Source organism: Molossus molossus, unplaced genomic scaffold, assembly GCF_014108415.1.
Source record: "Molossus molossus isolate mMolMol1 unplaced genomic scaffold, mMolMol1.p scaffold_m16_p_3, whole genome shotgun sequence".
Taxonomy (NCBI): domain Eukaryota; kingdom Metazoa; phylum Chordata; class Mammalia; order Chiroptera; family Molossidae; genus Molossus; species Molossus molossus.
Window position 1 is genome coordinate 120,721,172 of NW_023425366.1, and position 27,428 is coordinate 120,748,599.

Below are 27,428 nucleotides of genomic sequence, written 5' to 3' on the forward strand. Positions count from 1 at the left end.
CTGGGACCAGCCAGTGGGTGGGCAGTGGGAGGGTTTTCCTTGGGATCTTCGGGGCTGGTCTGGATGGGCAGTGTGTAGGCCTCTTGAGCCCACAGCCTCCGAGTGGCCACAGCCCCTGCCCTGCCCTCCCTTCCTGTGGGCAGAACTCCAAGGGCTGAAGGCCAGCGTGGCCCGGTCAGATGGTGGGGATTTCAACCCCTGTCCATTCCTGTCCTGGTGGCCTTTGGTGGTGGCAGTTCAGGGTCCCAGGATGAATCTTGTCCATCTTCCTGGGCCTGGAAAGTACCCACCTAAGCGGTTTGTCCTCCTGGTGGTCGCCCCCCTTGGAGGGTCCTGGAGCCCCTCCCAGGACAGTCAGAAGGAGATTCCAGACCCGCTGCCACAGCCCCTGCTGCCCTGCCCACCCTGGCCTGCTCACGAGGCCTCAGCCAGCTGCACCTCCTCCAGGGCCTGGGTGCCCCTGCCGGGCGGCTCTGGGCCAGCCTCCACCGACCAGCTAGCCAGCAGGTCACTGAAGTCGGGCGTACCAGGGTGCAGCAGGCCCAGGGGGCTGGGTGCCGGCTCCTTCCAGAAGGAGGGGGGCAGCTTCCTCTGGGTCATGGGGGTGATGTGGCCGTACTTCTGCTCCAGCCTCAGCCGGTGGCCAGGTGACACCCTGGGCCCCGGGAACTGCCTCAGCCCATAGTCGAACAGCTCTGCCAGGGGCCCCAGCGGCTGCGCCCTTTCCCCGCCGAGGCTTGTCTCATGCACCTGCCGCTCGGGACCCCTGTGAGAGTGGTCCCCAGGCTCAGCAGCTTTGTCATTGTCGGGTGACCCTCCCCGGGCCAGGTCTGCGCAGTAGAGCTCCCTGGCTGAGCTGCCGGCCGGGTGGCCATCGGCGTAGATGTCGCAGGCATCTGGGTCCTGCCCCCTGTCCTTTCGGCCAAAGTACCTCTGGATGTCACCGCTGATGAGTTCAGAGAACCGCAGCAGCTGCAGGGGCATCTCGGGACTGCTCGGGCACGGAGGGGCCTCTTCTGGAGTAACTATGGCCCAACCTGAGCTCTGGGGGGCCGGGCTGTGGGCCCCTGGCCCCTTACCCTCCAGATCCTCTTCTTCCTCCCCCACCTCTTCCTCCTCCTCCTCTTCCTCCTCCTCTTCCTCTTCTTCCTCCTCCTCAGAAGTGTCTGGAGGCTCTAGGTCTGGGGGCAGGAAGGGCCGAAGGGATGGCAGGGGCAGCTGGAAGTCACAGAGAGGCCGGATCACGCCTGCGGCCATGTCCTCCACGCTGGAGATTCTGGGGCCGCGGGGGCAGCAGGCGCCTGCTAGGGAGGGAGGTGGAGAGGGGACAGGTTATCAGTCAGGGCCTGCAGCATCCTGCCATCCCTGAGATGCCCACGCTGAGCCCAGCTTTGGGGGCTTCAGAGCCAGTACCATCTCTCCTGTCCCCCATTTCTCCCATCCTATCTCATTCTAATAAGTGTGGTCGCAATCCCAGGCTCATTTGTTCCCTGTCAGGGGAGCTAGGGGTGAATGAGACAATGCTCCAGGGTTTGCCCAGGTCAGCAGGAGGCGAAAAAGACCTGTGGCGGCCTCTTGGCTGAGACTTGGGAGGATGGGGAGCGGATTTGAGGAGGAGACTGTCAGGGTCTCCCCTTACAGGGCGGTTGGGGGACTGATTCTGAATGCCAGAGACTCCCCCCACCCAGGGACATGTTGGGCATTGCCCTCCGCAGCTGGGAAGCAGATGAGTGAGCCAAAGAAAGACAGGGAAGGTGATGCAGAGAGAAGGAGAGGGGCTCCTGGCTTGTCAGAAAACACCTCCCTGGGGCCGGGTGCGTCCACCGGCATCATTCAGAGTCAGGTGGACCTGGGGAGCACAGGCCTCCCCTCCTCCCTGCAGCCTGTGGGCCACACTGTGCTCCCAGTCTTGTCCACAGTGCTGGGCCCCTCTTTCCTGCGGGGCACCTAGTGGCCCCAGCTGTGGGGGTGGCCACTCACAGGGAGCTAAGACAAGTACCTTCCTCCCCTCACCCCACCCCACCCTACATGGCCTGGCCCTGCCGGCCCTGCTGGTGACCCCTCCCAGGGGTGTGTGGTCCCCTAAGACCACCTGGGCAAGGAGAGGAGGCCAGATCCCACAGTCGGTACCCTCCCGCCTGCTGCCCAGCCCTGCTCTTACCTGTGAGGCTGCGGCTCTGCTGGGCAGGCCCACCTCCACCTGGGCTCAAGCATTTATAGCCGGGCTCTGCTGCCGGCCAGGCTGGCAAATATTTGGGGACTGCATTGTCATCGCAGACTGGGCAAATAGAATCCGTTTGCTTTAGCGCCCGGCAACCAGGGCCCAGCAAGGGGGAGCCTCGGCCTGCCTGGGGACCGTAGAGTGTTTGCTGTGCGCCCAGCTGGCTCACACCCGGCCGAGGACCCTTATCTCCGCTGCTGATTGGGGCCCCAACCAAGCCTTGTCAAATAGGCGGAAAATTAAATTTCATGCTATTTTGACTTCTGGAGTAGCCTTCTCTAGAGGACATCCTGCTTGTTCAGCGCTCTGGGTGAACGGGGCTCCTGGCCAGCACCGGAGAAGGCCAAGGGAGGAAGGCTGGGGACCACCAGCCAGGGCGCAGATGGAGGGCTCAAGTAGGAGGGGGCCTGGAGCCCCTGCTCAGCCCTCTCCTGCCACCTCACACCACCCCGGAGCTGCAGTGGAACCCCTGCCCCTCCCCTCAGGCCTCCAGCCCAAGTCCAGGCGGAGATGGCACCTCCCTTCTCTGGTTCCTTTTTTGGCTCCCAAAACTTCCGGGGGGGGGGGCTTGGTACCCCCTCCCACCTGTGGAACCTGCCTGGAGGGCATCCTCACTGCACCTCCCCAATGTATTACAGCCACAAGAAGGACCCCAGAGGGTCTGCTCCCTGCAATCTCCCACTCTTCCAGGTGGCCTGGCCCCTCTGCCCTGTGGTGCTGCACAATGTCCTGAGGCCACCATAACCAATCACCACGACAGCGAACAGCGTGCTGAAAACAACAGAAAGGATTCTCTCACAGTCTGGAGGCCAGAAGTCTATAATCCGGGGTCTCTTTGGGCCCTGGCTGGGTAGATCAGTTGGTTAGAGCATCGTCCCGATACCCCAAGGCTGAGGGTTCAATCCCCAGTTGTGGCACATACAAGAACCAACCAATGAATGCATACATAAGTAGAAAACCAAATGGATGCTTCTCTCTTTCTCCCTTCCTCTCTAACATCAATTAAAAAAAAAAAAAAATCCAGGGTCTTCAGGGCTGGTTCCTTCCAGACTCCTGGGTGGCGGGGTGGGGGGGATCTGTCCTGTACCTCTCTCCTGGGGTCTGGTGTCACCGGCTGGCAATCCATGGCATTCCTTGGCTTATAGCTATCCTTTGCCTCCGTGGTCACTCAGCTGTCCCCATCAGTGCCTGTGTCCACGTCTCCTTCTTAAAGGGCACCATCACTGGATCAGGGCCCACCCTACTCCCGCCTCAACTCCTCTTAACTTGACCATATATGCACAGGCCCAATTTCTGAAGTCCAGGTGGACTCGAGTTTTGGATATACTATTCAGCCCAGTAGGGGCCCTCTCTCTGTGACCACGGCCCCCACCTCACTGTGGCCACCACTGGGTGCTTTGCTCCCCTGGACCAGCCCCTGTGGTGTTGCCTGGGAGGATCCCAGAGTCCCATCAGCTGTGGCTCCCAAAGCTGCCACTGCTTATGGTCCAGGTTCTAAGGACAGGGTAGTCCCCTCCCAGCTTGGCATATGTCCGGCCCCTGGGCCCCATGGTTACTCATGGACCTGATCTCCTTCCCTGACATGGGGGCCACCCATCCATGGGGATGGGAGGTCACAGATGCCACTCCACCCCTCCCTGGGTCCTTGCCCTTCAGCTCTAGGCTCCACCCCCTTCAGGAGGAGATGATGCCTCTCCCACCCAGTGACATCTACACCTTTCCTGCAAATGGGGGCCACTGGGCTGTTGATTGCTTCTAGTCATTCCTCAGTCATCTGGAGAGCTATACAAAGGTGCTCAGTACCAATCCAAGAACAGGACCTGCCCGGGCCAAACTGCCATGAGTGGGTCTTTGAAGCTGCCTGTGTCCTTTGCCTGGGATCGGACCTGGGAGAGGGTGGTGGGCGGGGCCACTGCAGGCCCCAGGGAAAGGCTGCAGGGAGAAAGGAGGGATGTGTGACAGGCCAGGCCTCCCTATGGATGTGGACGTGATTGGTCATTCCTGAGCCTTCACCATGCCCTGGGGTGAGGCCATGCCCCAGGTGAGGGGCTTCTGATTAGGATCAGTTCCATGCGCCCAGCCCAGTCTGTGTTTGGACCTCAGTCCCCCAGAGACTGACTCTGAGACTCTGGTCTGATGACACTGTTGTCCAGGTTCTGCCTGTGGAGTGGCCCTGCTCCAGCCATGGCTGGCTCTCTCTAGCCCAGCACAGCCCAGCTCTCAGCCACGATCTGCAGGAAGCTTGGGTTGGGGTCCCAGGTGGCTTCTGACTGCTGAGTCCCCTAGGCTCTCTCTCTGCCCAGGTACTGATCCTGCCTCCTGCTGGCACAGGGAGCTCTCTGCCCTCACCTGCCCTGGACCCTAGGGCAGCGATTTTCAACTGGTGTGCCACAAGGCCTTTTATTTTATTATTATTATTTAAGAATATTTCTTTACTGATTCGAGAGAGAGAGGAAGGGAAAGAGAGAGAGACAGAAACATCCATGAGAGAGAACATCAATCGGCCGCCTCCTGCATGCCCCCCACTGGGGATTCAGCCCACAACCTGGGCATGTGTCCTGACCAGGAATTGAACCGGTGACCTCTTGATGCATGGGTCGATTCTCAACCACTGAGCCACACCGGCCGGGTTGCAAGTCTTTTTATTTTAATTTTTTTTAAAGGTACTTTTTTTTTTTTTTTATCCTCACCCGAGGACATTTTTGCATTTATCTTCAGATAGATTGGGAGGAAAGAAGGGGGAAGAGAGAGAGAGAAACATTGATGTGAGAGAGACACATTGAGTGGCTGCCACCCACCCCACCCCAACCAGGGCCGGGGACAAACTGCAACCGAGGTACGTGCCCTTAGCAGGAACCGAACCCAGGACTCTCTGGTCTGCAGGCCAACACTCTAACCTCTGAGCCACATCGCACAGTGCCCGCAAGAATTTTTATCCTCACCCAAGGACATTTTTCTATTTTTTGTTCAGATAGAGTGAGAGGGAGAGAGAGAGAGAAACATCAATGTGAAAGGGACACATCGAATGGTTGCCACCCGCACAACCAACCAGGGCCGGGGACAAACTGCAACCGAGGTACGTGCCCTTAGCGGGAACCGAACCCGGGTCTCTCTGTACCGCAGGCCGACTCTCTAACCACTGAGCCAAACAGGCCAGGGCCTGGAAGACTTTTTAAAACATGAAGTACCTGACCGTTAGTCAGGGGCACTGACCTCTTTTCCCTTAGAATCTAAGGTTTAAATTGTCAAATAAAAATATGACAATAGTCAACACAATAGGCGTCTGGTATGAATAAGTCAAAATTATAGCTATTTTTTTTGTCAGGTCAGCAAAAAAATAATTTTTTTTTGCTGTGCTGCATAATTTTAGTAATTAGTTTATATGTGCCATGAGATGAAAAAGATGGAAAATCGCTGCCCAGGGCCATCCGCAGGCAGCTGCCCGGGCGGTAGCCACAGCGCCCCTGCTGCTGCTCAGCAAAGACCAGTGCCAGGCTAAGCTTCTGGCCTCCAGCTGCTGTGGGCCAGGCATGGGCTGGGCCCTGGGGGCCGGTGGGCTGAGGAAGAGGAGATGCAGCCCTGCCCTTGAGCAGGTCCTGGCTGGCCCGTGTGACCAGAGGAGGTTGTGTGCAGCATGTTGATGGGGGCAGGAGCTCCTCTGGCCAAACTGCAGGAAAGGAAGGTGCTCCTGCAAGAGCTGCCACCCCTGTGGTCGACTGAATGATGGCCCCAGAGATGTCCAGGCCCTAATCCCGGGAACTTTGGATATGTCACCTCATATGGCAAAGGGACCCTGCAGGGGTGACTGAGGTAAAGACTGTGAATGGGAGATGATACTGGGTCCCTATAAAAGGGAGGCAAGAGGGTCAGAGTGACAGCAGGAGCAGGGTCACTGCTGGCTTGGAAGGTGGAAGGTGGCCACGAGCCGGGGGATGGAGTGGCCTCTGGAATCTGGAAAGTGAAAGAAGGGACTCTCTGCTGGAGCCCCTGGAGCGCGGCCCTGCAGACACCTTGAGTTTTGGCCAGGGAAACCCATTTTCTTTTTATTTTAAAAATTTTGTTTTCTTTATTGATTTTAGAGAGAGAGGAAGGGACAGGGAGAGAGAGAGAGAAAAACACTGATGAGAGAGAACATGGATTGGGACCTCCTGCACGCCCCCCACTGGGGATCGGGCCCACAACCTGGAACCGAGCCGGCCACCTCTTGATGCATGGGTCGACGCTCAACCACTGAGCCACACCTGCCGGGCGGGAAATTCATTTTCAACTACAGGGTAATAAATCGGTGTTGTTTTAAACCACTCAGCCTGTGCTCCTTTGTTTTAGCAGCAAAAGGAAACTCACAGCTGGGGGCATCCGCTGGACAGTGGGATTGGGTGGCCTGCAGGACCTTGTGGCCCAGCTGTGGAGTCCGGACCTCCCTCCCAACTACAGGGGAGCCAAGATGCTCAGCTCCTCCCTGTCAGTGGAACCAAATCTGAGGGCGGGGCCTTCATGAGGGGAGGGCCCATGGCTATCACCCCCAGGCCTGCTCCTTCCTGCATGCCCTTGTTTTCATCCCCAGCTCCAGGACCCCTTGCCCTTCCTGGCCTCCCCTCAGGCCCTGGTCAGTGGAGCTGGGGCCATGGTAGGGGCTTTGGGTCCCCAAAGTGGCCCAGTGAGGAGATGTCCACTCACGCCATCCATGGGAATACTGTCTGCAGACAGCCAGACCCTTGCCTTCTCTGCTGGCAGTTCCCAGTGCTTTCTTCTGCCTGACCAGAGACCAAGGAGGAAACCCAGCCCAAGGCAGAGACTTCTAGAGAGGGGGACAAACCAGCGCACATAGGTGTTTGGGAAGAGGAACCGGGCAAGGCATGTGGGGCGGGCATCTGGACAAGAGGCCAGACACCAGAGACGGGTCCGGGGTGCTCCTGTAGCATTCCCAGCAATCAGTGATGGAGCCCAACAAGGCGCAGCCTGAGGGTTTAAGAGTGGGGGGTGGGGGTGAGAATGATTTAAGCAGCAGCTCTGGGGTTTCAGTGGGTTGTTAATGAATTCTCCCCGTCCTTGCTCCTGAGCCATGTTCGTGACGGACCCAGGAGTCTGGCAGGTGGGAGCTGAACTCTGGTCTTTGTTATTGTCCAGGCTGGGTTGGGGTACAGCATTCTGAGGGGGCCCTGGATGGGCAGACAGACCCAGTTTCCTACACATGTCCATCCCAGGCTGGGTGGCTAGCCAGGCCAAGGGGCATGGCTGTTCCAAGCCCCCTGCTGCCCCTCGGCCCCCAGAGTATGGCTGGGGGACAGGCACCCAGGCCACCAGGCCTGGAGCCTACGCATATGTCCCAGGATCTGCTCCCAGTCAGCCTCCATTTTGGGTAGCACTGGGCCTTTCGGAGCTCTGTGCCCATCCTGTCCCCACCGGCCCCCACCTGTTGTCAGGCCTCAGTCCCCAGAAGAAAGGCTCTGCCCTTGCAAAGGTGGTGGACCTGCCTGTCCCCATGCACCCTGTATCGATCTTCCCAGGGAAAATCAATAGCTCCAATATGTCAGCTCTCAAGTGGCGCTACAGTGAATTATTCCCAGCACTGGGCACACAAGGGCTGCAGCCTTCCTGCCCATTAGTGGGACATTAGGCCTCGTGTGGGGTTTCTCTGTGTGCTTTGAGATAATGAAGGCTGAGGTGTTAGTTTATGTCCCTGGGAGGGGGAGGGGACCGTGAACAAGAGCAGGCAGTGCTGGCGGTGCCAGGCACCTGTCACCCAGTGCTCGGCTGGGCTTGCTGGGATCAGGGAGGGTAGGGCCCCAGAGACACAGGAGCCCCCCGGATGTATCTGGTTGTGGCTTTGCCCACCGTGGGCTCCACTGCTATGTCAAGCACATCGTAGTAGTTGGGGCTGTCACTGCCCTCCGCCGGGAACTCACCTGTGCTGAACAAGGTGGGTCTGCGCTCCTTGCCGCCGGGAGGATGTGCAGCACAGGACATGGGTGTCCCAGTGGGAGGGTGTTAGAAAGGGCTGCGGGTTCAGGTTGGTGACGGGTGAGTGGCTTTGCTGTGGGTTGCACACTGTCAGGAAGCAGGGTGACTGTGATTGAATGCCTGTCGCAGTCTCCTGGGGCCGCCCTAACAAAGGTCCACAAACTGGGTGATTTAAAACAATAGAAAGTTGTTTTCTCACAGTTCTGGGAGCCAGAAACCCCAAACCAAGGTGTTGGCAGGGGCACACTCCCTCTAAGGCTCCAGGGAAGTTTCTTTCAGGTCTCTCTCTGAGCTCCTGGTGGGGCTGGCAATCCTCGGTATTCCTGGGCTTGCGGCCGCGGCACTGCAGCCTCTGCCTCCCTGTGCCTCTGTGTCTTTTCTCCTCTTCTTATAAGGACACCAGGCGTTGGGTTTAGGGCCCACCCTATTCACTGTGACCTCATTTTAACAAATTACATCTGCAAAGACCCTATTTCCAAATAAGGTCATGTGCTAAGGTTCTGGGTGAATATGAATTTGGGGGGATAGCTTTAAGCCTAATAGCATCTTTCTTTTTTAATCCTCACCTGAGGATATTTTTTCTATTTATCTTCAGATGGAGTGGGAGGAAGGGAGAAGGGGGGGCATCAACCAGACACATTGACTGGTTGCCTCCCGCATGACCCTGACCAGGGCTGGGGATGAACCGCAACTGAGGTATGTGCCCTTGGCCAGAATTGAACCCATGACTCTTTGGTCTGCGGGCCAACACTTTAACCGCTGAGCTAAACCAGTCAGGGTAACAGAATTTTTTTTTTTTTTTTTTACTTTATTTTTATATTTGACACTACTGCAGATGTCCTCATCCCCCCTTTGCCCCCTCCACCCAGCCCCTGTACCCCCTGCCCTCACGGTACAGCATTTTTCTTTTTAATCCTCACCTGAGGACATTTTTCCATTTTTTGTTCAGATAGAGTGGGAGAGAGAGACAGGAAGGAAGAGAGAGAGAGAGAAACATCGACATGAAAGGGACATATCGAGTGGCTGCCTCCCGCACAGCCCTGACCCAACCAGGGCCGGGGACAAACTGCAACGGAGGTACGTGCCCTTAGTGGAAACCAAACCCAGGTCTCTCTGGACCGCAGGCCGACACTCTAACCGCTGAGCCAAACCAGCCAGGGCAGGTACAACATCTTATCAGAAGGAGGGCGAGACTCCCATATGGCTGGTAAAGGACAGCCATCCCTTAGCCAGGACAGGTGTGTTTGGTCCTTTCTGAGGTTTGAGTTGTGTCCATGTTTGTCTGTGTTCAGATGTGATTACAGAGGGGCTGTATTTCATCTGGAGCCATCACAGTTATGGAGCGACCTGGTACAATGCTGACGTCTTCTGACACTTTATGTCCAACAGGAGACCCACTGGGAGCACTAGGCAACTTGAGGCAGGGGCTGCCATCCTCTTCAGACTCTACCAATCTATGTTCTTTGCATCAGGCCTTCACCTACAACAGAGACCAAGTGGCAGCAGGAGGTTGGGACAGAGGAGAGGTCATTTGGTCACACGGGTTTACTTATTCTTTGTTATGGTTATATGCTGTTCCTCCCAGGCCAGCCTCAGAGTGCCCCAGGAACCTAGTGGCGGGAAGAGTGCCCTCCACTGCCTCGGGATAGGAAGACATTTCCATGCCTTCCAGTTATCATAACACCACCAAGGGCATCCCAGGCACAGAAGCAGTCCTAGCAGCAGCCTGCTAAGGAGGCATGACATTTTACAGCTGATGAAGCGGACAGAAGCTCGAGGGTTTGTCACCCATGCAAGGTGTCCTCTTTCTGTAACCTATCCAAGGCAGTCATTGAGACTGAGACAGACTTAGTGGCTCCTCCCCAGGTGAAGCTGGAGTCCCTGCCCAAGCCCCCAGTTCTGCTCCTACTCTGCGTCCCAGAGCAGCTTGTGCCCTTATGCCCTAAAGCATTCAAACGAGGTGGCTGCATCAGCCCAATCAACAGCTCCACATCTAACCTTAGGGCTCTTTGATCTCCACCGCCTCCAGAATGATTCTGGCCCATCCTTCCAATTCATGCTCCCTTCTCCCACCCACAGTGGGTGCTCCTGGGGTTCCCTGTGGGCAACTTGGTTTGGCAGTAATTTGGAATGGGGGGGGGCAGTTCTGGGGTGGAAATGGTGGGGCAGGGCCCAATGAGGAGGATCTGGGCACACAGGTGCCTGTTGACACAGCAACTTTGAACTCCTAGGTTGGGAGCTGAACTGCTGCCAAGCATCAGGAGCTGGGCTTCCTGAGGTGGGGAGTATTCCCAGATGTTGCTGAGTTCACAACACCTCTAGCTCTCCACTCTAATGTCTGGAGAGTCCCTGGGGGTGAAAAACTGGTCTTGAGTCTGGTGCTTCTCTTGCCAGGAAGAAGGTGCAGGCAAAGGGCACTCCAGAGGCAAAGATGCTGAGCTAGGGAGGTAGTACATTACAGTTTACAAGGTGGCCTCGTGATCTGATTTTGTCACCACACACATCCCCACAGAGTCTGTGATGATGCCTGGATGTCCCTATATGGTCTTCAAACAGAATGGCTCAGGGGAGCCAGGGCCAGTTTGCCTTGAGGGCAGAAGGCTCCAGTAGCTTTTCTATGAAGCCAACTGGGGAACCAGGTAGAGCAGGAAGCCCCGGGACGGCCCGCAGGACACCCTCCCTGCCTGACTCCTGAGTGTGGATAGGAGCACAAAGCTGCCTCAGTCAACAATGAGGATGAGTGCTAGGCCGTGCACACATGGTTCCGCTGGGCAGGAGAGGGAGATGTGTCCAAGGGCAAGATGGCTTCCCCTGAGAGCTCTAGGTGTGCCCTGCTGCGTAGTATGAGGGATCACGGCCTTGCGGCCGGCGCTTTGGCCAGCCCTGGGGACTTGAGCAGCTTTGGATGCAGATGCCCGGGCCGAGTCCCAGGGCGCAGTGGTGCTCCATGCCAGGGAGAACCAGCGGGCAGGCTATGTGCTCACGCAACTTAGTCCTAATGGGGAACACTAGTCGAGGGGACAAGATGACTTCCGTGACTTAAAGCCCCACGAGGAGAGCAAACTGGGGCGTCCCAAGACTGCGTGGAGGCGTCCAGAGATTGCGCCATCACGAGGGTTGCAGGCTCAGGGCGCCGATCTCGAGCGGGTCCGGGCCAGCTGGGAAGCCCGCTCTGACGCCAGCTCGTCCGAGGAGCCGCCGACACCCGGCTCTGCTGGCTGGCCTCAATGCCGGCGCCGCAGATTCGGAACCCGCAGGCTCGGTCCTCTTCGGACGCGCGGAGAACTACATTTCCCGGCATTCCCTCGCGGCTTGGCGTGGCCCGACCTGCGACGGAAAAGGTCGCCGAGAGACTATGCATCAGTTCCGTTGCGCAAGCGGTCCCACGTTCTGTAGTCGTGAGCCGAGACCTGGAACAGCGTTTGCTTTCCGGTTTCGCGCGACGGACGTGACGTGAGCGCTGCGCGCCGCAAAATCGAGTGCGGAGCCGGGGTCGTGATGAGTTGTGTCCTGTGTGCGCCGGCGGCTGGGTGAGCTCCGCGCACTCTTCGCGGGGCCGAGGGCGGGCGCAGCGTGCGGCGCGCTCACTGCTCTTTTTCTTCCAGGGCTGTCCGGGCGCTGAGGCTCGTGCGCTGGGCTTCCCGAAGCCTGCATTCGCCGTCCGGTGGCCGGGCTGAGGCCCAGCGTGCGGCTGCGGGCGAGGAAGAGGACGACTCTAACCGTCCCATCCAGTTTTCCTCCAGCAAAGCCAACCCGTCCCATTGGACGGTGGAGCATTCCCTGGGGAAAGAGCGGCAGCAGCCCTTGTGGAGGGTGCTGCCCTTAAGCCTGTCCCTCATGGTTCTGGTCATTTGGTGCTTCTTTAGGCAGGAGACCAGCGCGGACCACTGGTTGAGACAGGTATTGGAAGAAGAGGAGCCGGAGCCCAGCGATCGTGCTGAGGAGCCTGAAACTCCGGCTGCCCACGGGGCAAGAACTTAAAGAGGCACCGGTGGGGGCAGGCGGCGAGGGACCAGGCAGCCGCCCGTAGGCTTTGACGTCGTGTTTGAGCTTCTGTCGTGGTTATGTGCGTCCCCAGCCTGAAGGATTTGGATAGCGCACCTGGCCGCGCAAACCGCGGGAAGGAGAGCGCAGAATGTCAGCAGATGCCTGATACTTTGATGCCAAACGAATATGTCTAAAAGACTTTTTAGATCCATAGAAAAGGTTTTGGTTGCAGAGTGTGCTGTGGGATTTGTGATTTTGTTCAACATAAGTTTCCAAAGCAATTCTGGTGACACTTGTAATCCATTTTGGAGATCATTTGCTTTGTGAGACAGACTGTCAGAAGAGGTAAAGCTTTTATTTTATAATGTACTGAGGTGCATATAAATTGTTAGTTTTTCAAACTAACAAATTGGTAATTTTAATTTGCTAATGTAGAATTAAGCCAGCCCCCTTCTTTTTTTGCATTTTATTAAACAAAGGGAGCATCTTAGTGCTTTTTCAGTTCCTTTGTTGTTTTTTTCCCCCTCAGAATAGGAACTGAGGAAAGAAACCTGAATGTAAATTGTGGAATACGTTATCAAATGATACCAGAAATAATGGAACTTTCTCAGCTCTCCACAAGTTTTTCTTGTTGTTGTTGTTAATCCTCACCCAAGGATATTTCTTCCACTGCTTTTTAGAGGGGGGTGGGCAGAGAGAGAAACATCAGTATGAGAAAGACACATCCATTGGTTGCCTCCTGCACACAGGGCTTGAGGGACACAAGGAGTCAGGGGAAGAACCTGCAACCCAGGTACTTACCCTTGATTGGGAATTGAACCCCGGATCCTTCAGTTCTCAGCCCAATGCTCTAACCACTGAACCACGCTGGCCAGGGCCAGCTTTCCGCAAGTTTTTATTTTTATCTAGGCAACAACTTTCTGAATAGAATAAAACTGATGAATTTTTCTTTTGACAAATCACAGACAATATTGTGGATCTGTTTTTCAAGTACTGCTTAAGAATCCTGCTTAATTCTGAAATAAAAGATGCATCAAAGGAAGATTTTATGTATGTAAGCTTCTAGTGAAAGGTTTTATCTTGGCATGTGTATGATGCTGAAGTTAATTGGAGGTTTCTCTCACCAGGATATTTAATGACACTGGCTGTATGGAAATATATTGGCTTCTCACAAGGCCTTTGCTGATGTTTTCTTTTTTTTAATCCTCACCAGAGGACATTTTTCGATATTTTGTTCAGATAGAGGGAGAGGGAGAGAGAGAGAGAGAGAGAGAGAGAGAAACAGAAACATCGACGTGAAAGCGACACATCGAGTGGTTGCCACCCACACGACCCAACCAGGGCTGGGGACAAACTGCAACCAAGGTACGTGCCCTTAGCGGAAACCGAACCCGGGTCTCTCCGGACCGCAGGCCGACGCTCTAACCGCTGAACCAAACCGGCCAGGGCTGCTGATGTTTTCTAAGTGTCTGGTACACCTTGGTAAATTATGCTTGTGAGGGAGATGGGACTGATACAAATATGTGTTTTATTTTTATTTTTTAATCCTCACATGAGGATATGTGTATTGATTTTAGAGAGAGGAAGGGAGAGAGAGAGAGAAACATCGACCAGTTACCTTCTATACACACCCTGACCAGGAATCAAACCCACGACTTTTCATTTCACTGGATGAGACCAACTGAGCCACACTGACCAGGGCAGTATGTGCATTTCTTTTAAAGATGGAGAGTCCGAAGTTTGGAAAGATTGACCTAATCATAGCTCAAATTACATTGTCAGTGCCAGTGGGAACAAAGAACTAAGATGTCGTTCCTCTGGCCTGATGTGGTTGTGATCTCTTGTTAAGCAACAGGCATTAAGCAGTCTGAACCCTTACTTTATTCTCACCAGCTCATGCAGGTAAAAAATATCAGAACTAATGGGAAGAATTTTTGTTTTAATTAAAAGTTCCTCTACTCTAGGTCGCTGGTTCGATTCCCGGTCAGGGCACATGCCCAGGTTGTGGGTCCAGTCCCCAGTTAAGGGCATGTGGGAGGTGGCCAATCAGTGTTCTTTATCATCGATGTTTCTCTCTCTCTCCCTCTACTTTTTTCTCTCTCTAAAAATCAATAAAGTAAAAAAAAGTTACTCAAATCTAGCCAGGTAGTTCAGTTTGGTGAGAGCGTTGTCCCAATATACCAAGGTTGCAGGTTTGATCCTGGGTCAGGGCACATATAAGAATCAATCAGTGAATACATAAGTTAAGTGGAACAAGTCAATGTTTCTCTCTCTCCCTCTTTCTCCCCCTCTCCCTTCCTGTCTTTCTAAAATCAATAAAAGAAAAAGTAACTCATATGAGAAGAGCAATGTGATTGGTCTGGAAAAGTTAGACACTAATAGGCAGAAGGAAGAGAAAACACATCATACCATATGCAACAGATCCTGAGTGCCTCCAGGGCAGCTATTAATGAGGGCTTTGCTGGGTTTTGTCATAAGCAAAAGGAGGACACAAGACTCGCTGTCAAGTATGGGCAGGCCCTCCTCATACCTGGACTATGCAAAGGACTGGCAGCAGCAGAGCGGATAGATGAACTGTTACTGAAACCCTTTTATTACTTAACAATGTTTGTAGTTTGCTCGTCTTACTTCCCCAACTGGACTGTAGCTTTTATTTTTCCTAGGTTACTTGGCACATTCACTTCCCCAGATAAGCACCCAATAAGGATTTGAGAGGGAGAGGACTAGTGTTCTGCTATAACAAAAGGAGTTGCAGTGATTCATGAGATGAGAAATACGAAAAAGGAGAAAATTATTTCAAAGAAAATTCAAGGAAGAGGAGGTTAAATGGTTTCATGTCTTTCAAGCAGCTGAGCAGTCTTGGAAGGTTCTGGTAGTGCTGTGCATTCCTCCTCCCCACCCTGCCCCCCCTATAAAAGTAAAACACTTCTAAGTTTACAATGAGGTGTTATTTTATTATTTATTTTTGTTAATCCTCACCCAAGGATATTTTTGCATTGATTTTTTTTTTTTAGGTAGAGTGGAAGGAAGGGAGGGAGAGAGAGAATGAGAAACATTGATGTGAGAGACACACAATTGGTTGCCTCTCGCATGACCCTGGGGATGGAAACTGCAACCCTTGGGTCCTAGGGCCAATGCTTTAACCGCTGAGCCAAACTGGCCAGGGCTGAGGTGTTATTTTCTATGTCTAGGTACTACCCCAGCCTTTTAAGAATGGTCTTCAAAAGCAAGAAAAATGTCACTGGATCTTTACAGCTTAGCACAATTCTCTGATCTTTTCAAGGAAGATCCCTCATGGGTAAGGAGGAACAGTAGGCACCTTTACTCCCACCTCTACAGCAAAGATCCCCAGATTCATTAAAAAATATGTATTTTTGCCCTGGCCGGTTTGGCTCAGCGGTTTGAGCGTCGGTCTGCAGTCCAGAGAGACCTAGGTTCGGTTCCCGCTAAGGCATGTGCCTCGGTTGCAGTTTGTCCCTGGCCCTGGTTGGGACGTGCAGGTGGCAACCATTCAATGTGTCCCTTTCATGTCGATGCTTCTCTCTCTCTCCCTCCCACTCTATCTGAACAAAAAATGGAAAAATGTCCTCGGGTGAGGATAAAAAATATATATATATATATATATGTATGTATATATATTTTTTCTTTATTGATTTTTTTTTTCTTATTGATTTTAGAGGGAGAGAGATAGAGACATCATTTGGTCGCCTCCTGCATGACCCCCCACTGGGGATCAGGTCTACAACCTGGGTATGGGCCCTGACCGGGAATCAAACCAGCAACTTCTTGGTGCTTGGGTTGATGCTCAACCACTGAGCCACACTAGCTGGGCAAGATCCCCAGATTTTAAAATCTTGAGCCCCAACTTTCTTTCCTGAACTCAAAGTGGCTCTCTGTGCTGAACTTCACAGGTTTCTCAAATACCTTAGGTCTAAAATGGAATTCGTCTCTTCCCAAACCTGTTTGTTATGCATTCCTCCAAGCTAAGGACCTCGAAATTATCCTTGACTTCTTTTTATTTCCCTACTTCCTGATGGTCTTTAAGATCTGTTCATTCCTCCAACAAATTCATGAGTCCTGTCCTCTGCTTCATTCTCCTGCTTGATTTTCTTAGAAAATATGTTGATTTTTTTTTTTTTTTTGCCATTTTTCAGGTTTAAGTGTAATGTTTGTATTTCATTTGGAAAAGAAACATAAAAAAGAAGATAATCATTTACCCCACCAGCAAATTATAGCTTTTATTTTACTGTAATGCTTGTAGTTCAAAAAATAACTCACATATTTGGGAACAAATATATGGAACTGTTATATCTTGCTTTGTTTTTCACCTAAATAGGAGCATTTTTCATGTCAGTAACAATGCTCAGGTAGCATTGTCGTTAAACCATGGCATAGCACTCAGAACTTAAACATGTCACAATTACTGGGCTGTTAGGTGCTCTCATGTTTTTGGTAAATGACTGATAATTATTTTTGACTATGAATCTTTGCCTGAATCAGATTCATTTTTGGGTCAAAGTTCCTAGAAATGGAACATTATTTTCAGTGAAGGTCAGCACCTGTTTGCCCTCTCAGCTGCGCTCTTCAGAACAAAAAGTCTGCCCACTCCATGCCTCTGTCTTGTTCTCATTTGCATTTTTTATTACTAGCAAAGTTGAACATTTAGAAAATATGTCTCTTATGCCACATATTTATAGAATAATGTACTCTGGGCCTCAGTTGTGTCCTGAAATGCACACCCTGGTTCTTACACCAGGGCCAGCTGAGCTGGGGCAGCTGCTGCCTGCTTCCCTGAGTTCCCTTCCTGTTCGTGAAGGCGAGTCTCTTGGATTCTTCGTTAAATATCAGCTTTATTGATGTATAGTTCACATAGTACTCAATTCACCCACTTAACATATACAATGAAAAGATGTTTAGTATATTCACAGGGGGCACCCATCGCTACAATCTAATTTTAGAACATGTTTGCAGTCCCTAAAAGAAACTGCGTGCCCACGAGCAGTGTGCCCTGTGTCTCCCCATTTCCCACATTCACCCCTAAGCAATTGGACGTATTCTTTTCAGCCTCAGCACCCAGCACGTGGTCAGAGTCAGTGAATGAGTGAAATGTGACTGAGCAGCCTGTGCAGGCTGTCTAAACATTGGGGACCTGTTGGCTCCATCTCCTCCTGGAGCCCAGTTCGGGGTCCCACAGGGCGAGCGGAGTGCTCCGGGTAGCAGTGGGCAGAAGGAGGGCTGCGAGAGTGCGAGTGGGTGTGCATCTGGACGACGGGCGCCCACGGGGGTGGGGGCAACGCTATGTACTAGGATGCGGGAGTGGCAGCGGCTACGAGCCTGGGGTGTGTCCCTAGTGGGGCTGGGGCTGGGGTCCACGAAGGTTGCTGTGAGATGTCAGCTGGCAGCCGGGTGCTGGCGGAGCTGCTCCTCTTTGCGAGGCGCCAGCTGGGGCTGTGGCCCGGGCGGAGCGGGTGGGCGTGGCCGGCCGGGCGGGGGGCGAAGGTGGGCTCCGCGCGGGGGGAGATCTGTAGGGGCGGGGGCGGGCCCGCGCGGCGCATGCGCGCTGCATTGTTTTGACTGAAAATGCCGTCTGTTTCGAAAGCGGCGGCGGCGGCGCTGAGCGGGTCCCCCCCCGCAGACGGAGAAGCCGACCCACTACAGGTCAGTGTCCCGACCGCCGCGGCGGGGACGGGAGCTGGGTAGGGGCGGCCCTGTGCGTCCCTGGCTCGCTTCCCCGCGCCCCTGGGCCTGGGTGCCACCGCCGGGTGCGGCCTGGGGCCCGGTGCCGCCCCCGTCCCCCGCCCCCCGCGCCATCCTCGGCCTCCGCCAGCGCGGCGCCTGGGCTCGGGGCGGGTAGACCACCATCCGACTCGGGCTGCCACTGTCTGAAGTCGGGAGTCTGTGCCCAGGGTCTGTGCACCGGGGCTTGGGAGCTGGGGAACGCCCGGAGATCTGTGGTCCACGCGCCTGGCTTTGGAGGTCGGGGAATAGAGCCTGGGGTCGGGGAGGGGCGTGGATAATGCGCCTGGGTCCCGGGGAGGACGGTCATCTGGACTACGGCTGCCTCCGCCTGGAGTCGGAGATGTCACCTGGGCTTTGGGGTTGGGCACACCTGGGGTCTTGGTTTCACGCCTGAAGTTGGAAGTCGCGTCTGTGGTCAGGATCGGGGATTATGCATGGGGTCTGGAGGATACCACCTGAGGTTTGGGAAACGCTCCCGGGCTCAGAGAGGGGAGGCGGCCGTCTGGGATCATCTGGAGTCCGAGTGGCAGTCGCGCCTGGGGTCTGGGATTGGGGGGGGGGGGCTGCCCTGGGGGACAGGGTCGCACTTGTGGTCGGGGATGGGGGCTACGCTTGGGGGCGGAGATGGCACTTGGTCTTGGGGGACAGGTCGCGTCTGTGATTGGAATGGGGAGCTGTGCATGGGGTCTGGGGATTCGCGCCTGAGATCCGGGAAACGCGCCTGGGCTCAGGATAGGGGGAGGGCGGCTGTGTGGGGCCATCTGGACTCGGAATGGGGGTTGCGCTTGGGGGTCACGTTTCCTTGGGCCGGTGGGGTCAGGCCAACCTCCCCCACACCTCCACCCCAACCCACGAGTCTCCCCGCTGCTTGCTGGCGGCGGTGAGGGCGGAAGCAACCCGCAACGCTGTTTGTCTTTTTAGGTATCTAAAGGAGTTTAGGACAGAGCAGTGCTCCCTGTTTGTGCAGCACAAGTGCACCCAGCACAGGCCATTTACCTGTTTCCATTGGCATTTCCTAAATCAGCGTCGGCGCAGACCGCTCCGCAGGCGAGACGGCACCTTCAACTACAGCCCGGACGTGTACTGCTCCAAGTACGACGAGGCCAGTGGCGTGTGCCCCGACGGCGACGAGTGAGTGTGTGTGTGTGTGTGTGTGTGTGTGTGTGTTGGGGAGGCGGGAAGGGCCTGTCTTTAGGGGCAGCTCTTGCTGCTCTGCCCCTCGGAACTGGCCTTTTGGGGTGGGGTGGGGCGGGCCTCCGTTTATTTTCAGCACCTGACATACCTGTACCACTTTAAGGTTTAGGGTCATTTCTGTAGTTGCCCATTGTTTTTAGAGAGCTTGGTAGAACGCATACTCAAACTATGCAAATATATCTGGAATGTTACCTGTTTTGCTGTTTACATGTTTAATTTTTAAAATTGACTTTTTAGAGAGAAAGGAAGGGAGAGAGAAACCTTCATCCGCTGCCTCCTGCATGCCCCCTACCGGGATTGAGCCAGAAACCTGGGCATGTGCCCTGACTGGGAATGAACCAGGACCTCTCAGTTCATGGAACAATGCTCAACCCACTGAGCCACACCTAAGGGGCTACATGTTTAAAATTTTTCAAAACAGCTTTATTTGCAGACTGTCATTTATGCAGCACTTTTAAAGTTTAGGAAATCAAGATTTTGTTTGCTTTGACTTTTTTTCTTCCCGGTTTCCTAATGGCGTTATGGACAGATGTCTTTATTTTGAAATATAGGGTGGGGCAAAAGTAGGTTTACAGTTGTTCATATGGAAATAGTAATTAATAATACAAGAATAGCCCTGGCCGGTTTGGCTCAGTGGTTAGAGCATCAGCCCGTGGATCAGAGAAACCCAGTTCAGTTCCTGCTAAGGGCACGTACCTCAGTTGCAGTTTGGCCCTGGCCCGGTTGGGGTTGTGTGGGTCACATCCAGTTGATGTGTCTCTCTCACATCGATGTTTCTCTCTCTCTCTTCCTCCCTCTCTCCCTTCCGCTCTATCTGAGGATAAATGCAAAAGTGTCCTCTGGTGAGGATAAAAAAATAAAAAATAATACAAGAATAAATTCTGTTATTTTGTGTACTCACAACTGTAAACCTACTTTTGCCCCACCCTGTATATACAGTGAAAAACAGAAAAGTACAGTCAGCTTGTACATTCATAGAGATTGGTAGGTAGTGGGAGGTTTTGCTTTTTTTCTGTGGGCTGTTTGATGGGGGTGGGGGGTGTCCATTCCTCCTGGGGGTAGGTGGCATCACTGTGCCCTAGACCCTCTAAAAAAAAAAAAGCTTGTTCAGCTTCTGTCTGGAAGGGGATCTGATTTAGGGAGGTTTTCAGGCTCCATCCCCTGTTCCTCTGAAGGGAGATGATTCTCCAGGTATGCTCTCTTTTGAAGACAGTTTCCACCCCACCACATATGGAGACTGGTGTAAGTCTGTTTTCCTTCATTTTCCAAAATGCTTAGGCCAAGGTGTCAGTTTTTATTATGGTGATTTTATAAACTTGATATACTTACTAAAAGGTGTTTAGTTGAATACCAGCTAGTTACATAGTATTACTGTTAAGGAGGCTTGGAGCCTGTTGAAATAATGTAGCGAGTTCCACTGAGGTTAAGATTGTTAAACTTCTGTGAAGTTTGAAAAGTGCCTTTTTTAAAGGTTTCTCGAGCCGTATTTTCTGCAAATGGGTCTTCAGAAGAGAGATGTTTTTGTCTAGCTAAGGCCTGGTATCAGGTCCCCCATTTCCCTTGGTCATGTTAGTCACCTCTTTGGATCTTGGGTCCTGAGTCCCCCTGCTGTTTGACCCTGGTATGGGATGTCTGACCCTGTCCCAAAGTCCAGTACAGGGGATTAAGTGGCACTATTCATGGGTGATGCTTTTAATGTATGAAAAGAAAGCATGTCTTAACAGCTGTCTTGGGTCCCAGAGTCTGAATGTCCTGGTGTTGATTCAGCCCTATGGCTGGGTGTGGGGCTGGAGTCCAATTCTTATGGGATGAAGGATGCTGCAGTAAACATCTTCTTGAAGCTGGTCATTTTAAGCTGGGCTGAAATAGTAGTCAAGTGATATTGAATTGTTTATTATAAAAATATAATAAACAGAGGTCCACCTCTGGGTGTGTGCATTCCCTAAAATATTAAATATTATTATTAAAATAAAAAGTAGTGTTGTCTAAATGGCATGAAGGTTATCATTGAGAAACAGGATGTGTAAGATCAAGATGATTGTTTGACATTTTCTGTTTTGGATGCATCCTGTATACATCTATGCACAGTAAGAAAGTTCACGTGTCTTATTTATTTTTTTAATCCTCACTGGAGTATACTTTTTCCCATTTATCCTCAGATAGAGTGTGTGTGTGTGTGTGTGTGTGTGTGTGTGTAGAGAGAGAGAGAGAGAGATGAGAGAGACACATCCACCAGTTGTCTCCAACACGATCCTGATCAGGGCTGGGGACGAACTGCAACCAAGGTCTGTGCCCTTGACCGGAATCGAACCCACGACTCTTTGGTCCATGGGGCAATGCTCTACCACTGAGCCAAACTGGCCAGGGCCACATGTGTCTTATTAAAGATTTTGTTTGTGCCCTGGCCGGTTTGGCTCAGCAGTTACAGTGTCAGCCCATGGGTGGTGACCACTTGATGTGTCTCTCTCACATCGATGTTTCTCTCTGTCTCTTCCTCTCTCCCTCTTGCTGTATCTGATGGTAACTGCAAAAAAAAAAAAAAAAAGATTTTGTTTGTAACTTCTATTAAGCACATGTGATGACTTGCTTCAGCCCTTTAGGATGAGTTTGACAGCAGTCGTCTCCCCAGGGGATCTCTCCTTAGTAATTACTGCTCATTCCCTGGGAGAGGGACTTTCCTGTCACCCACAAATGGAAAGCCCTGGCATTTGTTCTGTTCAATTACATATTCTGGTTCACAAAAGGTTGCCATGGAATTTGTAAATAGATACTACCTTCACAGCAAGGACAGGGTCTTCTTTTTATTTTAGTTCATTGGTTCTTGAAATTTCTATTTTGAGCATTTGTGCTACCAACCTGTTATTTTAAAACATGAATATGTATCCAAGAACAAAGACCCTTCTGCCAACCCTTCAGTCAGGTGACAGAAGCATGGAATGTTGTTCTTGACATTGGCTGGGGGCACCATGGGGCTGAGCCAAGACAGACTGCAAGAGGGTTGACACACTTGCCATCACCCTCCTCCAGTGGCCCCTCCCTTGCCATCACATCCCCACTGTCACCTTTTTTCCTTGGTGGGCAGTCACCCTCCCCCTCTCACCATCACCCTACCTCCCAGGGGTGGTCTCCTTTGATGTCACCCTCTACTCCCATTGTCACCTCTGGGGAGCCTCATCTCCCTCTCTCCCTGGGCACCCCCTGCTGTCACCCATTTTCCTTGGCAGGAAGTTAGTTACCTTCCCACCTGCTTTCACCCCTTCTCCAATGACCCCTTCGCCTTCTTTCACTCCCTTTCATTGGCAGGCAGGCAGTCTCCTCTGCTGTCACACACTCCCCTCCATGGGCATCTTCCCTGTCACCTCTGGGTGGTCTCCTGCTATTGTCTCCCACCCCATTGTCACCCCTTTTCCTTGGCAGGTAGTTACCCTCTTACCCCCCTTACCCTTCCATTTGTGGCCTTCTCTGCTGTCGGGGCCCCGCTGCCACCCCTTTTCCTTTGACGGGGAGTGGTCCCCTCTGAGCTGGAGTCTTGCGGTCCTTCCTTTCCCACTGCCCTTTGTTCTGATGGACACGCCCCTTCCCCGGTGCGGGCTGCAATTGGCCGTCCAGGTCACGTGTGCCGCCGCGCGCCACTCCCCCGTGGGAACTGGTCTCCTAGCCCCGCGGTTGGACCGCTTGGGTCCACCTCTGGGTGTGCGCGTTCCCTAATCTGCAGAGAGTTGGCCTTGCAGAAAACCGCCTCCGAGCCTGGGGTCGGGCCCTGCCCCACAGGGTCGGTGTTCCCAACCTGGGCGGATCCATCTCAGGTATTTCTTAGGCTGTGGTTTCCAGGAAAGGGCTTTTGTCCTGAGGTTTCTGGGGGTCCTGTCGCATTCTGAAAGCTGCCCTGAAAGAGTCATCGGGTGTGGACGGCCGTAGGCCCCCAGCTGGGCCTGCTCCCGGCGCGGACTGAGAGCCCTCCATTTCTGGTCTTGGTCTTCGCACATTGAACCCAGGTTTGGTAGGCATCTCCCGCTACAGGATACTGCACGTGCGCAGTTCTCAGTGCTGGCTAGGCATTTGCAGACCTAGGTTCTGACGTTTAAATTAAAAAAGCCCTTCCAGGGATCTGAGCAGCCCCTCCATTGTTTGTTAATCCTCATCCGAGGATATTTTCCCATTGCTTTTTAGATAGATTGGAAGAGAGGGAGAAAGAGAGAAACATTGATGTGAGAGACACATCCATTGGTTGCCTCCAGCATGTGCCCCAACTGGCCGAGGATCAAACCTGCAACCCAGGTATGTGCCCTTGACTGGGGATCGAACCCTCAACCCTTCTGTCCGCAGGCAGAGGCTCTAACTGCTGAGCCAAACTGGCCAGGGCCAGAAGAACATTTTTATTGGAACACAGTGCAGGTAGTATCCAACTGTATGTGTACTAAGTAAATGTTCTCTTTCCTCTGTTAACCCACCTCCTGCCCTAGACAGGCTGTGCCTGACCCCCACAGTTACAAATTTTCTTTTAATAAGAAATGGGTCTGCTCATCATGTCGTGTAACTTTCCAGGTTGACTCTAGAGCCTTATTCTTCATAGGGTGCTCTGCCATTTCTCCCCATAGGTCCCTCTCTCCTTGCTGCACCTCTGATATCTGGGGGCACAGGCTTCTCGGGTGGACCTATGATGTGTGATTCAATGGGCTGTCCCTTGTGAATCCTTGTGGGAAATTGTTAACTTAAAGAAACCTTTCTACATGTCCAGGGTTTGGTGTGCCTGCTGTACTATACTTGTGTTTAGTCTGGCCTTTCTGTGGAAAGATGCTTTTACAATGTTTAATTTTTAAACAAGTGTCGTAGGATCTGAGGCCTAGGTGGAAGTCTGTTCACTTCAGGGTGGTTATAAACTTGTTTAAATATTTTATGAGTGCACTGTGCTTGCACTTTGAGGGTAAGGTGAAAGCCAAGGGCGGGTGTAGAACATTAGAGTATACTATTCAATGGTCGGTGAATATCGGCAGCACATATACTAAAATTGTGCAGAGAAGATTAGCATGGTCTCTGCACAAGGATGACATGCAAATTCCTGAAGCATTCCATATTAAAAAATATATAAAAATATGTGTGTGTGTATGTTGTGTGTGTGTGTATATATGTGTGTGTATGTTGTGTGTGTGTGTGTGTGTGTGTGTATATATGTATGTATATGTATGTGTATATGTATATTCAGTAGTCAGGGGACTACTTACAGACCAGAAGAAAACACACACTTTTTGGTTACAAACTAACCAGCTTAAGAGAATTACAATTAGGTGACTGAGCTGGATCTGTAAGAGACCCATAAAAATTGTTAAAAGCACTGAGTGATTGTAGCACTTCAGTCCTTCCTGCTTTCGGTGATGGGCTGGGGACAGAGATGGTGACTAGGAAGAAATGCCTGGCATGGGAAGATCAGATGCCTCTTGGAGGCCAGTGGAGAGACGATTTCTGTCCTCAGGAGAGTGGTAGTTCTGTGGTTGCAGAGGATGGAGGTGTACTTGTTGCTGGAGCTGATGCTCCACCTTAGGAACTAATGAGGGGTCACTGTCCTGGCTCAGGAGTCCAGAGCAGCCCTTGGAAGCCAGAGGCTGCGAGGCACAGGGCTGAACAGATGGACGTGGTCAACATGGAGGGTTACCTGGCAAGCCCCCACTCCCAGTGTCTGAGGGGGAAGGCAGTGAGATGACACACTAGCTTCTCCTTTTCACCATCCCCCCACCCTGACCCCGGAACCTCTGAGCCTGCCCCCCGGTTGTCTTCAGCACATAGGTCTTTCTGCCATTGTGCATTTTCCAAATCTCTATCAAGTTGCTGGATTCTGTTCCATTTTACACCTCAGTCATTTCTGTGCTGTGTTCTACTCTCCCACATGTGCCTGATCTTTGAGGACTGGGAGGGAGTCATCTTGAATGTCCTTCTCAGCCCTGTGGGTCTCCTGGCCTAGCCCCTAGACCAGCAGCATCAGCATCACCTGGAAATTTGCCCTCCAGGTGATTCTGATGCATGTTGCAGTGTGGGAGCTGTGGCCCAGGCCTGGTCTAGCTCCCAGACAGATGTTAATGCGCAGTGGATTTGAGTTTGGTGGCCACCTTGGTCTCACACACAGACTGGTCTTAGTGTGCAGTGGGTCTGAATTTAGCAGGTCCACTTTTGTTTCAGGTGAGAGTAACTGGAGGGAAAGGGACAATTTTAGGCTCTCCTGGAGCCTCAGGGATGGGGCAATCTTTTTGTTGTTGTTGTTCCACTTATCTATATATTCGCTGGTCGATTTTTTGTTGTTTGGATTTTTTTTGTTTCATTAATTTTCACTGGTTGATTCTTGTACATGCCCTGACCGAGGATCAAACCCTCAACCTTGGCTTGTTGGGATGATGCTACTGGGCCAGGGCCAGGATGGGAGCAGCCTCGAGCCCCTGGCGTGTTCCTCCCCGTTCCTGCCATCCTAGTTCAGTGGCTCCACAGCATCGTAGTGGAGCTGTCTGAGGTCCGGCGAGTACTCCTGCACCACCCCATCATGGAGCCCTGTTTTAATCACACTGTTCAGGTCACTACTTGTTATGAACAAGTTTGAGAGCCAAGGATGTCACCCTGAATTTGGGGAGTGCTGCAGGGCCACAGTGGCCCCAGGGAGGGATGACTGCACTTCTGCAAGGAGGTCGGCGCGTGGTGTCAGGCTGACCTTTGGGGTCTCTCCAGCCTCTTCCCCACCCTGGGAGGGGACCTGGCTTGGTCACTGGGTTTTCGTGAGGTTTTCCCTTTCACGTCATAGGTGTTCTTCAGAAGAAACCAGTTTCTTCTCATCAAATGTTCTCCAGTATTTTAAGGTCAGTTTGTGTTTTAACTCATGAAGGAGGTGACATTCTCTAAGAAAAGTAGTGGTGCCTGTGTGGTGCTCAGTGCTGGGGAACGAGAGCCTTGGCCTGACTGTCACTGCCATGGCGATGGTACTGGGGAAGGAATAAAGTGATGCTCAGAGGCTACCCTGCGGGACCATTAGGGAACAAATGAAAGTTCAGATTTAACGAGGGAAATCGGGAGCCCGCTGCTTGCCTGCCACAGCTGTGCAGAGTGGGTTCTGCAGAGAAACCTTCGTGGCTGCTTCAGCTCCGGCGTGCTGGTCCCCTCCCCACACTGTGGAATTCTTTTTTTTATTTACTTTTCATTAATTCTCACCCGAGGATATTTTTCCATTGATTTTTAGGTAGAATGGAAGAGAGGGAGGGAGAGAGAGAGAAACGATGTGAGAGAGAGACATCGATCAGTTGCTTCCCACATGACCCCAACCAGGGCTGAGGATCCAACCTGCAACCCAGGTATGTGCCCTTGACTAGGAATTGAACCCGAGACCTTTAGTCTGCAGGCCAGTGCTCCATCGGCTGAGCCAAATCGGCCGGGCAGACTGTGGTATTCTTATGGTTAACTTGCAGTAGATGCATAAGTAGTTCTGAAGATTGGAACTGTTTTTGTAAAATGGTGGCTTTCCTATTAGCTTAAAGTGTTTGACTTTATTTTTTATTATGGTAAAACATACATAATATAAAACTTACCATCTTAGTTTTTTAGGTGTACAGGTCAGTGGTGTTAAGTCCATGCACATTGCAGCCATCACCACCATCCATGTCCAAACTGGAATCGTCTCCATTAAATAGTTGCTCCTCCTTCCATAATTTTTACTATAAACAGATATATATGTATTCTTGTTCCTCATCTTCCAATATAATCACCCTTTTCTTAATGTTTCCCCCTCGCGATACCTCCTGGTGCCCCTTTCCTGGTTGTCCATACTGACTCCTCAGAGCTGCACTGGGCTCCCTTGTTGTTTATTCCAGGACTTTGGCTGTCTCCAGCCTTTGACAATGACAAAGTCCTGCAGTGATCGTGTCGTGGGGACGTCTTTTTCTCTTTTGGCCAGCTGTCTCTGGGGCAGGTCTCCGGAAGTGGGGTTGCTAGGTGAGAGAGTAAATGCATCTGTCGTCGTGTTACATGTCACCAGATTTCCCTCCAGCAAGGTCACTACACTGCCTTCCTGCCGGCTCCAGCGTCTGCTTCTCCGCAGCCCTGAGCTGGGGTTCTGCCCTGGAGCTGGCCGGCCTTCCATAAGTGCCTCTCAGTGGTCATGATCCATCTGCGTTTCCTGTCTTGTAAACTCTTCGTTTATTTCTCTACTCTGTTGTTCTGTGAATTCCTGGTCTCTTTATTTCTCCAAGTTCTTTGTATGTGAAAAGGGGGAGGGGTCCTGTGTTTGAGATCAGGTTCCCTGGCATGGCAGAGGGTTCTGCATGACATCCTCAACTCCCCGGGTGCCGTAAACTGA

General features: G+C 52.5%; 3 protein-coding genes and 1 pseudogene across 3 annotated transcripts in view; 3 read left to right on the forward strand and 1 right to left on the reverse strand.

Annotated features, from left to right (window-relative positions):
• Positions 1 to 414: 414 nt before the first annotated feature.
• On the reverse strand, positions 415 to 1,272 carry PERCC1 (proline and glutamate rich with coiled coil 1). The gene has a single exon (XM_036279756.1). The coding sequence runs from the start codon at positions 1,255 to 1,257 to the stop codon at positions 415 to 417; it is 843 nt and encodes a 280-aa protein (XP_036135649.1). The 5' UTR covers positions 1,258 to 1,272.
• A 10,389-nt stretch (positions 1,273 to 11,661) lies between these two features.
• Positions 11,662 to 13,391, forward strand: CUNH16orf91 (chromosome unknown C16orf91 homolog). The gene is made up of 2 exons (XM_036280108.1): positions 11,662 to 11,712; positions 11,788 to 13,391. Exons 1-2 carry the CDS (start codon positions 11,681 to 11,683, stop codon positions 12,161 to 12,163), a joined length of 408 nt encoding a protein of 135 aa, XP_036136001.1. The 5' UTR covers positions 11,662 to 11,680; the 3' UTR covers positions 12,164 to 13,391.
• A 4,358-nt stretch (positions 13,392 to 17,749) lies between these two features.
• UNKL (unk like zinc finger) overlaps positions 17,750 to 27,428 on the forward strand; it is a 49,786-nt gene continuing 40,107 nt past the window's right edge. The window contains 3 exon segments of the mRNA XM_036278764.1: positions 17,750 to 17,794; positions 17,796 to 17,827; positions 18,830 to 19,039. Coding sequence (XP_036134657.1) covers positions 17,750 to 17,794; positions 17,796 to 17,827; positions 18,830 to 19,039 — 287 coding nt within the window.
• Positions 24,083 to 24,181, forward strand: LOC118642981 (annotated as a pseudogene).